We start from the raw sequence: 13,041 nt of genomic DNA, 5'->3' as shown, positions 1-13,041 counted from the left end.
ATGCTATTTAATGTGTTGTCGAAGAGCGGGGGGCCCCTATTGATCCATAATAACATCTATATTTATATGTAAAACTGTTAGTGAAAGTATTGGTAATTTAGTGACAGAATAAATTGGTAAATAATATGTATGTACTAAATACACTTATATAATTGTGGATATTAGAATATAAAATATTGATAACAATTTTGCAAATTGTACAAAAGTACCTATGGTATTGTTTGTTTAATATTTTTAGGGGGGCTTTAACTTCAAATTATTTATTTTGAGGGAGCTAAGCCCCCGTAAGCCCCCCCCCTCCCGGTCACCGCCGATGAACGTTTTAACAATTATTTCATACATTTTATTATTTTAGCTAATTCTATTTATGATGATTCTGAATATTCTGATAAAACTGTTAGTGAAAGCAGTGGCGGCCTGGGTTCATTTTTTTTAGTCGGCTAGAATTTAAAGAGGCCCCTGACCAATAAGACTAATAGCAAATGTGCAAATGCAAATGGCTATGGGCCTTTTTACAGTTTTACATTTTTAAAGATACCTAATCATTTTGAAGTCCTACTACCCCCCCTCTTCCAAAAAAATGTATAATATGTAACTATTTTTGTAAGTACCTTATTTAGGTTTCAATAAACTTTACCCCTTTGGCTAATACGACTATCTAACACGATTTAAGATAATATCTACAAACTAAGTTATTTATGAACATTTAAAATAATATAATCTCAATTGAGTAATGGCTCTGGCTGTAAGGGCCCATTTAGCCAAAGGCCTAGTCGGCGATCGCCGACTCGCCGACTTGGCCAGGCCGCCACTGAGTGAAAGTATTGGTAATTTAATGACAGAATCAATATTATAATGCAATTTATATTTATAATAAAGAAACAAACACTAAAAGTGTTGTTATATTTTAATAACAAGACACCAGTCACTGGGTGGTGGTGGGCCTTCGCATTTTATTTTTAGGTTTTTAAAAAAAAAATACAATCATTATTTATTTTGTATTGGTAACCTATAAAAAAATGTATACATAAGCCTCAGGGCCCCATACATTGACTGTGTCCGGGGCCCCAAGAATCCTAGTTGCGGCACTGGCAACAGTGCCATAGCCAGGACAGTAGCATGAGTTCTTGGATTTTTTATAGGTACTTAATATTATAACTTGAACTGGTTTATCTTATTTTTTAAATATTCGATTTCATTTTAAAATGTTTAAAATAAATAAAATGCCACCCTTCCTTTAACTTTTCTTTTCATTTATTAAGCCTGACAATAAAAGTATAATTAAAAAAATAAATGTTATAAATAATTAATAAACTTAAGTTTGCTTAATTGTTAAGACAAGCATTTTTGTTTTTAGTGATTTATCCTCGTCTGTGTTATCAATTAATATTACTAACTGCATGTACCATAATTAATTTATTCTTGAAATGAAATAGATAATCAAATCCACCATTGTATTTAAGCAATGAAAACTCAGATAAATCACTTTTGTGTTCGAATAAAATAAATAAAACTAAAGTTTACATGTATAATAGTACATTAGAATCATAAATATGTTTATCTATGTTATGTCCTTAGACTGTGACTCGATTAAAGACTAGCACCAATCACATTTAAACATTAAACTGAATTGATACATTAAAAAAATGTTTAATGAAAATGATTGTAATTTGTGTGTATAAAGAAAATTTAATAGAGTACATATTATAAAATAAATAATTTAAAAAAAAAATATTTAAATTGCATAGTGAATAATATGTAAAATGTCAATAACATTTTTTTTTTTTTTAATGCCATTACACTTTTACTCTTGAGTACTATAATAAAATATATATTATAAATATAAATGATTGTAACAAATTTTATTTGTACAAATATAGTTAATTTAACTTAAAAATTGTACGAATTCAGTGTTGTTGGCAAAAAATTTCCTTAAATATGTAATGCTACATCAAGCTTTAATATGCTTACAAAAATATAATAATATACACATACATAAATATAATTTTATATAGATTATAATTCATTATTACAATAGAAGTTTGAAATAATTTCCTAAATAAAAGTGCATATTGTATCAAATGCAAAATAATATTTACCTTGAATAAGGTAAAAGCAAATAAAGCTGCACTAGAGTAACAAAAGCTGGGCAAATTGGATATTTTTTTCACCAAGTAAAAATACTTTAATACAAAATGTAATTAAGTTTGGACATAAGTTGATTTTTGAAACTTCCAATTTTTCATAGTGTAAAATTTAAGTTTAAAATCAATTGGTTATTCGTGTAAAGTATTCTATTCTATTAAGAGAATGTGAGCGCAATGTTTTTTTTCCCTCCCGGGCCCAAGCGCAATATAGATAAAATGCTTTCACCATAAAACAAATAAAATATAACCACTAGCGCCGATATAGTGTGTGCACACCTTGCACTCCATTTAAACCGTTAAAAGCAAGAAATATAATATGATAAAAATGTATATATTATCTATTAACACAAAATAATATCTAACAACTATTATTTACTATATCCAGTATCTAGTTAACTATTTAGCAGTAACAAATGTTACAGACCATTGGGATTTTCACAGTTAAAAACTAATTTTTGTCTATAATATAGAATATATATTTTATGAATTAAAACCAACTTAAGTACTAAGGAAGTAACATTTCAGCTTAACTTAAAAATTAACTAGTGCCCAGCTTTGAGATTAGGGTAGGTTTAGTTTGCTGAATATTTTGAATGACAAACATTTTTACATAAAACGTTGGTTTAATGGTAGATTAAATTGTTATGTTTATATTTAGAATGAAAATGATAAATGTAGTTTACGGATTATATTGTATCAAGACAACAACATTTATGACAATCAAACAATTATACCAATTGGCTAGTTTAAATAATATAAATATATATTAAGTGTAAATAGTGTCTAATAATACTAAAATTATTACAAGTAAATCACAAAAACAATATAAGCCATTAAAGATATTTACAGTTACTAAGTATACACTTTTTTTTATTACTAAAATTTTAAAACTTTGAGGTGTCTATAAACAAAAAATTAAATATTGTCACAAATAAACTTTAAAATAAAATTAGGAATAAAGTAATTTTTTTTAAATTAAAATATAGAAAAATTTGGTACGTAACTGATATTACAATATAATTGTCATAATAATTTAGCTGTTAAAGATAAAGTTGATAACCAAGAAGCTTAATAATTGTTTGCCTTTTTCTAATACAAGGCAGCAAGTGAATGTAAAGTTAAAACAGGCGTGCCCTACGCTTCAATTCGTTGCGGCGCCATTTGGGCAGCTGATAGAACTCAGCTTGCGACATTTGGAAAACTGCTTCAAATTCTGTGGGCGATAAGTGACGCTGTGAACCAATATAAATTGATTATTCAAAATTATTTCTAGCCTTCTAGGATATTAAATATTTGTAATACACACACAACCAAATTGTTCGCTTATGGCGCTAATCAATACTCTTACACCATCACTGAATTAATATTTACATTTAATTTGCACAACTTAAACTATTTTACTGAGTACTGATTGTACAACCAATTTACTCAAAATATCACATTTAATTTTTATTTGATTATACAAGATCCAATCCAATTTAGAAACAATAATTTTAAACAACTTACATCAAGGTTACATCTATCAACGTCTGAGGGCAGCCTGTAATTTGTGATGAGTAACAAGTGATAGGGATAAATTTTAGGAGGTTCAGAACTGTGATGCGACGAAGACATGTTGGGTAGTGAACGATGAATATTGGTGACATAGCGCAATGATCCAGTAAATGTAGATGATGCTGGTATTTCAGAACACTACACATAATTATAAATAGTTAATTACATATTTTATATAAAATATTTTTTATAGGTTTCAAGATAATGAAACATACTTAGGGAAAAATAGCAAGCATTATTTGATAAGCTTAAGAATTCTAGTTTTTATAGTATCGATATAAATACATTTTTTTTTGAAAAACCCATTAAAATTTAAATCCACATTTTAAGTCTACGTACCGTGTTGCCTTGATCCACTTCAGATATAGATCCGGCAGAAACTACACCAAAACAGACAAGCAAGATTAGTATAAGCGCGCATTTATTTTTACCTAAAGGTCAACTGGCAGCATAATAATAAATCATTTACTGTTTGCTAATGCAATTTTAATAAGTATATTATATTAAAATGAAATAAAAAACAATCCACATATTTAGGAAACAAGTATATCTTTTACATATATTATATTGTATAATAATGGTTAAAATTAAACATTCAAAATGAAAATTACAATGTAATTTTAAAAAATCAATACATTCATCACTTCGTTCAGAATCTAAAAAATTAATAATTGTAGTTTTTTCAATTTATATTTTTTTAGTTAATAAAAAATAGAAATAAAATTAAGAAACAAATAATTGCTTTGCATGTAAATGGAATTTAACTTTTAAATCAATTATTTCTACAGTAGATAGTTCAAATATATTTTTTTTTCCAAAAATTGTAATCCAATATAACTACAATTAAAATTAAATTATTTGAGTACATGAAAAAAATAAGTATACAAAACGTCATTGAATATCTTATATACTAGATGTTGAAAATTATGATTTAGATATCAAATTATCAAAGAAACAATAAAATTATTTAGATATTTAATTAAAATTTCAAATGCAAACAGTAAGTTGTAATATTTGTATACATACTTATGGAATCATGTTAAATAAGGGGTAAAAGCTTTGTGTTTCATACTAATCAATGACATGGCGAAGAAGATATCTGAGTTGAATATATTTTGTTGTCTACCTCACATTTCTTTTATAACCATTTGTTTAAATGGATGTTTAAAAAATTTAAGGAATCAGATTTTACAATGGGTATAAATAAATCTCAATAGACATTTTTATTCGCCATACCATTACTACTAATAATTATATATTCCCTATTTCATTTAATATCACTAAACCTTCATGTATATATGTATATATTTTTTTTATTACATAAATAAAAGACGCAAAGATAATATTAAAGCCTAACCTTGACTAGCTTAGCTTATATTGTACCTATATTAAAATAAAATGTATATTTTGTAATGAACAAAATTATAATTTTAGCTTAAAGTGATATTATAAATATTGAAGGAAAAAGCTTTTACTAATATTATATGCTTTTGCTCACATGCACTGAGTTTTGCATAAGCTTATAGTAAGCCAGTAGATTTGGGAAAAAAAAAATACTTAAATGAAACATTTTCTAAAATTAAAAATTAAAAAGAAAATATCAAACAGTTGTCTAATACAATATCAAGTTATCACCTCAAATAACTATATACACCAAAATAATAAAAATCAAGTGTGAAATTAAATATTAATAAACTAATAAAGCACTTACCGTCAGACCTAGCGCAGTTAAAATCTGTGCTAAGTGTTTTATTGTCTAAGCCGTTTATGGAAAACCCATCCTAAAAATATAAAATAAAATTAGATAATGTTTGTTTAGAAATGAGAAAGTTAAATTTGAAATCTATATGATAAATATTTGATTGATAAATTGATTTCAAGATGAATAATGTAAATAGGTAAATGAAAATATTGTTATCTTGTAAACTTGATATTGAAAAAGTTGCAAATTTGGTAATAGCAATTTTGATCACATCACATTAGATGACTGGAAATTATTGAGTGTGACATCTGAGTCATAATACAAACTACAAAAAATTGCTCATCATACCGATGGGTTTTTGACGCAGTACGCAGAGCTGAAAGTGTTTGACCGTCGACTAGGCGCCAAGCCATAGCCAGGTTTGGGTACATGACGTAGTGCACTTACGACTGTGAACATAACAGAAAAACAATGGCTACGTATTACTTACCCTGATATAATTTCCAGGGCCACCGTGGAAGCCGGCCGGAAGAGTGCACGACTTGCGGGCGCCCCTTGTCATTATAGCCGACCCATGCTGACCATGATAGTATGCTACAAACAAATAACACACCATGCAACAAAACAAATACAAATTCCAAGCAACACATAATAAACTTATTAAAAAAAGTGAATTAAACGCAAGTGTTTTGTACAAATAAGACACACATTAAAAATGCAATATAAGTGAAGACAACTACAGAAGGTAAATACAATATATAAATATTATTTAGGTGCTTCTAAATAATCTAAAACGAGAAACATAAAATAAATTAAAACTGTACTTATAATTATAACTTTGTATACTTTTTACTTTTTTTATTATTATTCACATATAGATTAAGTAAGAATTTACTATTATGGACATGTAATTATCTTTTAGCTATTTTCTGAAGCAAATGAAATGTAAATAATTTGCTCCTCAATTAGAAACTCGTATACTGCAGAAGTACAATCCTATCATCTTGGCGGTGCCAGATAAATTTTGTCTTGATGCTCTTTTACTGCTGCCACTGCAGTGTGTGTAAATAATAAAATGTATCAGAAGTACTGTGATTAGCTAGAAATTTTCCAGTTGTACTATAGATATCTACTTTTTATAAGTGCAACAAATAATTAAACCCTTTAGATGATTTAATTTAATTATGATGTTATTAAGCATAACATAAATTAGTTCTAATTTAAAAATGTATTAATTCCTATAAATTGTTTCTATACAAATAATTTTTACTTTTTAGTTAAAGATTATAAATACTATCTAAATTATTTAGATAAAATTTTTTTGTTATAAACATCTTGAAATATTTAAGTGTTACAAGAAAATTTAAAATATTCAAAACTTCTAACACATAAAATAAAATATTCACTAACTATATAACAAATACAATACCAATGTACAAAAAAGCAAAACAAAAAATACTGCCAAGAACATGAATAATATTAGTAATAATTTTAAGGAAATAATAATAATAAATGTAACTGACATAACTCTAGGGGAAGCAAATAAGGAGCAAAATGAATAAAAATTAGAGATGACAAAATATTCAAGTTTATTACAAAATTTATTTTTAAAAAAAGGTATAGTTAATGTTAAGTACCAAAATTGAAATAAGAAATGGTTTACATTTGCATTTGAAATATAAATTAGACATTTGTATTTAATATTTTAATAAAAAAATAAAAAAAGGTGATAATAATAATAAAAAATAATAAAAGAACAAAAGTATAATAAATAAATTATAAAATAATATTGCTGTTTATTATAGTCAGAAGGTCGGCTTTAATTGAAAAAAATTATTATTATAAGTCAATAGATTTGATTAAATTTCCATAACTTTGGCTATGTAGATAGGAAAAAGTGAATATTTTCACAGTAAAAACTTACTGTTGTAACTGGGAATGGCACCAGTAGATTGTCCAACTGATGATCTATAACTCGAGTCTAAATAACCACCTTCTTCTTCCCACGGTCTTTGATGGTCCAAATTTCGGGATGGTGCTGTATATAATTAACAGTAAACACACATATTATATATTAATAAGTATTTGTCTATAACATAAAATAATATCTATACAAAAGTTTGAAAATAATACATAAATATAACATGGCATTATTTATACAAAAAATGCATATAGCAAAATGTATAAAAATGATGAACCATTTCCAAAAACAGACTAGTTACATTTTACTTACAAGCATTTATTGGTGATTGGTATCTAAGACGATAAGTTGGTTCCCGTGCAGCAGAAGGACATCTTGAAGCATTACGAGGATCCATATGTGAAACTTTCCACTTTTGATGTTTTTCGCGTTCACGAACTTCTTGCAAAAATACTTTTCCAATTCCTGATCCTAATTTACTTAGTTCTTCTTCTTCTTTCTATCAAATAAAATTTACAAGTAAAATTAACTCTTCACAAAGCTATATGGACTGATAAATAATATACCTTTAGTTTAGGATCTATTGCCTTATCACCACTAATTTTTTGATCAACTTCATCTTCGTCATCTGATATACCTTTATAATTTTCAAACCATGTTTTACGTTTTTCTAAGCAAAATAAAAATTGTTAAAACAGAACTTATTTGTATTGAGTAATAATTATATAAACCTGGATCAGTATATGGACAAGGAGGAGCAGGAAAATCATCCCTTTCGATTTTTGGTTTTTCACCAGGTGCTGGTGGTTTAGCAGCAGGGTAGTGAGCCAATTCTATAGGTTCTTCATTGTTCATACTATGAGGTGATTTTGGTCTAGGAGTCTCTGATCTAATACTGTCCACCAAAGCTTTCATACCAGAACGACTACCAGCTGAACGTAAAGTAGAACACTTACTACTTCCACGTACGCTACCACAAGCTGGAAAAACTATTCATATAAAACATAATATCTAAATAATTGTTTTTCAATATTATTAATGTATCTTACATGTTGGTCTATGGAAATGTGGCGATGTTGGCTGCTTATCATATGGATCAATTGGGCGTTTCAAATATCCTTGAGTAGGCTCTTCAGTCAAGTAGCTATAAGTGTAGATACGACTTATAGGCACATTGGGCGTTTTATATTCTCGCAGCAATAGCCCTGGACTCCCAGGTATATCACGATAATAGTGCTGTTAAAGTTTAAAAAATGTAAATATTTTAATATAATATATAATAAAAATTTGGTTCATGAAATATTTCTTCGTAATACATGTTGCAAATTAAGTTTACTGTACTAACCTTTCTACTCATGCTATTACATGAACCATTATAACATGAACCATTAAAGCTTGAAGCACGAGATCGAGATCGTAATGAAAACTGGAAATACACAAACTAAGTAAAAAGCATCTAAAAAATCTACTAAACAATAAATTAAATACAAAACATTACTTTGAAAAATTAAAATTTGAGGGTAATTAAAATAAAAAAAATAATATATCAAATAATATAAAGATCATAATGATAAATATCTGAAAATATATCAACAGATCAAATAATAATTTATAATATGCACTACTTAATTTAAGAACATATAATGCAAATGCATACAGATTAGAAAAATAAAATATAAGAGTGCAATTCAAAAAATTCATAATTGTTTAACTTGTACGATGAAAACTACAATAAAAATGTGTAGAATAAGTTGATAAAAAAAAACTCAGCTGCAAATAATAAATAATGCTCTTAAAAAAATATATATATAATACCTGTGTTTCACTAGCAGCTGAGCAACTGATTCGATCATACTCTTCAGGGTCATTGCAATGTCCGTTGAGCATGGCACTCGATCCTATGATAATATATACAACATATAGTGAGGAACATAATATTATACAATAGAAATACTGAATTTTTGATAGAAATAAGATATGATAATTGTTTATACTGAACAATTACCTCCATTTATTATGGTGCCATTTTCAGTTGGACTGGGCCCACAGCGTGGATGCCAAATTGCTCCACCTATAAAATATTTGAATTTAGTAGTCACATATTATAATATATTTGAGATATATAGCAGATACAAATTAAACTTTTTTTATATTAAAAGTATACATAGCTATATAAGTATTGGTACTTTGTGATATACCTACAAAATAATTTGAAATTTATACGTGTGAATTTATATTTAATTTTATTATAATATCAGTTTATATTTCATTTAATGTAAGATAATTAACTATTATAATTATCATTATCATTATATTACCTTGTAAATACATTTCTTCACCATCCCCAAATGGATCACCACACTTAGCACATCTTGCACATGTTGGATGAAAGTGATGATTATCACCAGCCTTACATAATTTTGATATTAATATAACATAGAATAGAAAATAAATAATTGAATTGCCTAGATAATAATAATTCATACTTGTAAGACTTTTCCAGATATAAATCTACTACAGTATGTACATTTGACCCCAAAGAGTTTCTGATAATCTTTTTCACAATAAGGAACACCATCCCTAAAGCATAACATTTTAAAAGTTCTTTATTATTTTACATTTTTTTTTCAAGTCTAAATGATTAAAAGAATAAATATTGACTTATTACTAGTACAATTAATTAATGTTTATACACTAATACTATAAACTGATAAATTAATATTACATTTATACCAATATTGTAATGTTATAATATTATTACAACTTTTAGTATTTAATTAAAGTACTTGGAATACTATTGGCGAAAAAAGTATTTCACTAGTTTGATGATGTTATGTTTTCAATAAAATTGAGGAATACACTTATAATAAATACATACATACCGTCCCATATATTCACCATGAAGCACAGCAGAACATTCATGGCATTTAAAGCAATAAATATGCCACTGTCTGTCTAAAGCATAAAGTGCTTGTCCATTCCTAAGGTCATCGCCACATTCAGCACAATCTAAATATTTAATTATAAACACCAATTTGTATTTTAATACCTTTTTAAGTATTCTTTTATTTACTTCATTAAATTTATTTAAACATACCTGTTTCATTAGTGCTATTTTGTTTAGATTGTGCAGATGCTGGCCGTTTAACAGGAATTTCCTTGCACTTAGAGCAAAGAATAGAATTTCCTACATATGTGACTAGATCTCCTTTTGGACAAGGTTGTCTGAAATAATAGTTTTCATTTTAGATACATGTATTACTATTAATATGATGTTAGAAAATTATTACCTGCAATGAGAACATGTGAAACACTGCTGATGATATGTTCGTTCCAATACAATAACCAATTCATCTTTAATATAATCATTGCAGACAGTGCATTTTTTACCAAATAGTTTTTGATAATCATCAGGACAATACCAGCTACCTTCTTCAGAAAAAAACAGCCCTTGCACTAATGAATGACAACAAACTAAAAAAACAATGAGTTAATAAGAGATTTTTAACCTGTTTTAAATTGTATAGATAAATACTCTGGTTTCATGATACAAATGGAATTTCATAACAATTCTGTATGCCTGACAACAATAAGCCTACTCGTGTCATTGTACCCTTCACTGATAGCAATAGTGGAATTATTGCAGTATGCATACATTGTGATGTGTCAGCCATAGCCAATTGCTTTAAAACTGACTTGATGACGTATTATTACATATCTATTATCCTATTATTCAATATAATACATTACATAAAGTAATAAATCATAAAAGAGAAAAATTATTTTGCTTAGAGGCATAAATACATCATCACATACAAATGGAAGGTGTTTTGATAATTTATTTATAAAGAATGTCTGGAGCCCAAGTAAAGTAATGTATCAAAATAATAAAACTTTGAAATTAATCATTAACAACAAAAAATGAAAATAAATATACATATACAGGAATAATAATGATAGTAAAATATATATGTTTAGGTGCAGAAATTGTTTTTGTATAAAGTGAACGTTTACTTTATAAATATTCAATGTCCAAACTTATAAGTCAATTTCATTTAGTGGATTTGTGAAATCATACATCATAGGTATCTATATAATATTAATTAATTATAGATTAAATTGTATTTGATCAAACTTACTTTTGCATTTGAAGCAGTCCTTGTGGAAGTATTTATCACCTTTTATTTTTAGTACTTCGCCAGAACATTTTTTCTTGCAACCGCTGCAGTAAGTTTTACCTATAAACCAACAATAAATCAATTTAGTTAGGTACTATTGGTACTAATAATTAATAGGTAATGAACTAATGAATAATGATATTTTTTTAATTTGTATCATATCAAAAAATTTCCCAAAACAATAAAAAAAATGTATTTAACTCTAATCATTCGACCAAATAGGTATACGACGTCATCTTTTGAAACATAGCCAACATTCCTAGCAGTAAGTATATTTGGAAAAATAAAATAAATTTTTATAATTTGGCTAGTGTAAAATGATTAGCATTCTATAGTATTTTGTTTGTAAGACATGTAAATTAAAACGAGAATATTAAAAATATAGGTATCTATTATATTATATAGTAATATATAATTCCATAATTAGTTTTTAAACATTCAACGGGATTAGAAGTATACACACGTAAATATTGTCGTGGAGCAATGAACTATGAAAGAGAATACGAGACTAATATTTAAATTTCACTAGCAGTGTTTTATTTTTAAAGAAGAAAAAGTGTAGTTAGTATTTAGTCGGTAGGATTCTCTCGCACTCATATTTAGGCAAACGCAATGATCTAAGATATCTTTAGCCTGTGCTTGGGTTGAGTTCCGGAGAGTAATTTTCCCCCTCACATTAGACGCTTACACATCTGATTCGTCGGTTTATAAATTTAATGCAGTTAATAGTGGAATTATTGTTAACTATATTATGCTTGATAAAATAATCAACAACGGAAGAACTATACAAACATTCTGTTGTTGTATATGCCGTTAACACCATAACATAATATATACTATATTATTAAGTAATTAATATTATTCTTGGGAGTAAAGAGTAGATACGTGATTGGTATAAATAAAATAATTACACGACTACACGAGTAAAAAAATGTATATATTTATACAATATAGTTGTAACCGTACGGGAGTAGAAGTGTCACATTCATATAACAGTAATTCAACCGTTGAATGAAGAAAAAATAAATACAAACGTTGCATATTAGTATTATGTACACAAATCCGGATAACAACCTTGAAACGTAATTGCTAAAATAAATAAATCACATCCAATTTGAACACCGGAAGTGGCACTTTTTAATAGCTTCCAGGTGTGGAAGTTTATTATTAAAAAAAAAAAAACAATAGCTAATTAAAATAAAAAATATCTACTGCTCAATAGTTGATAAACCGATTGGATATTAATAATAAGTAATAACTTATTCTAAAGACGTTTAAATTATAGAGAAAACTGGATAATATTCGTATTCTATTCACAAATCTTAAAATCTTAAGTTCCATAAGCCATATCTAAATCTAATATATATTTATAAAGTAAATTTAAATAATTCCTATTTAAAGTATTCGTGTCACATAGAAGAGGATATCTTAAAAGTGGTCAAATATTTTAATGGCTCCTTTCAAATATTTAAGTTTTTCTTAAATACGTTTAATGGAAACCGTATTACATATATTGTTCACATAATTTAAACATTTACC

The 13,041-nt window shown here is 26.9% G+C and overlaps 1 protein-coding gene across 11 annotated transcripts in view; it reads right to left on the bottom strand.

Annotated features, from left to right (window-relative positions):
- Nucleotides 1-1,232: 1,232 nt before the first annotated feature.
- The window catches only part of Unc-115a (actin binding LIM protein Uncoordinated 115a), a 32,086-nt gene continuing 20,277 nt past the window's right edge, over nt 1,233-13,041 (bottom strand). For 3 of the 11 annotated variants that reach the window (XM_015520382.2, XM_015520375.2, XM_089228289.1), the window contains 19 exons: nt 11,464-11,562; nt 10,615-10,798; nt 10,422-10,549; nt 10,207-10,333; nt 9,811-9,904; nt 9,643-9,733; nt 9,330-9,395; nt 9,140-9,222; nt 8,670-8,750; nt 8,374-8,560; nt 8,056-8,313; nt 7,891-7,994; nt 7,637-7,823; nt 7,328-7,441; nt 5,894-5,997; nt 5,413-5,482; nt 4,041-4,081; nt 3,654-3,839; nt 1,233-3,379 (listed from right to left, as the gene is read on the bottom strand). In XM_015520382.2, coding sequence (XP_015375868.1) covers nt 3,266-3,379; nt 3,654-3,839; nt 4,041-4,081; nt 5,413-5,482; nt 5,894-5,997; nt 7,328-7,441; nt 7,637-7,823; nt 7,891-7,994; nt 8,056-8,313; nt 8,374-8,560; nt 8,670-8,750; nt 9,140-9,222; nt 9,330-9,395; nt 9,643-9,733; nt 9,811-9,904; nt 10,207-10,333; nt 10,422-10,549; nt 10,615-10,798; nt 11,464-11,562 — 2,318 coding nt within the window. In that variant the 3' untranslated portion in view covers nt 1,233-3,265. Of the gene's footprint in view, nt 3,380-3,653; nt 3,840-4,040; nt 4,082-5,412; nt 5,483-5,751; nt 5,853-5,893; nt 5,998-7,327; nt 7,442-7,636; nt 7,824-7,890; nt 7,995-8,055; nt 8,314-8,373; nt 8,561-8,669; nt 8,751-9,139; nt 9,223-9,329; nt 9,396-9,642; nt 9,734-9,810; nt 9,905-10,206; nt 10,334-10,421; nt 10,550-10,614; nt 10,799-11,463; nt 11,563-13,041 lie in introns of those variants that run through there. The other 8 variants (XM_015520376.2, XM_015520377.2, XM_015520384.2 and 5 more) reach the window with 8 other exon arrangements.

Source organism: Diuraphis noxia, unplaced genomic scaffold (genome assembly GCF_037042655.1).
Source record: "Diuraphis noxia isolate RWA-SAM2 unplaced genomic scaffold, SU_Dnox_SAM2 contig0005, whole genome shotgun sequence".
NCBI lineage: Eukaryota > Metazoa > Arthropoda > Insecta > Hemiptera > Aphididae > Diuraphis > Diuraphis noxia.
Note: the sequence above shows the minus strand (reverse complement) of the source record. Positions and strands in the feature narration are given on the sequence as shown.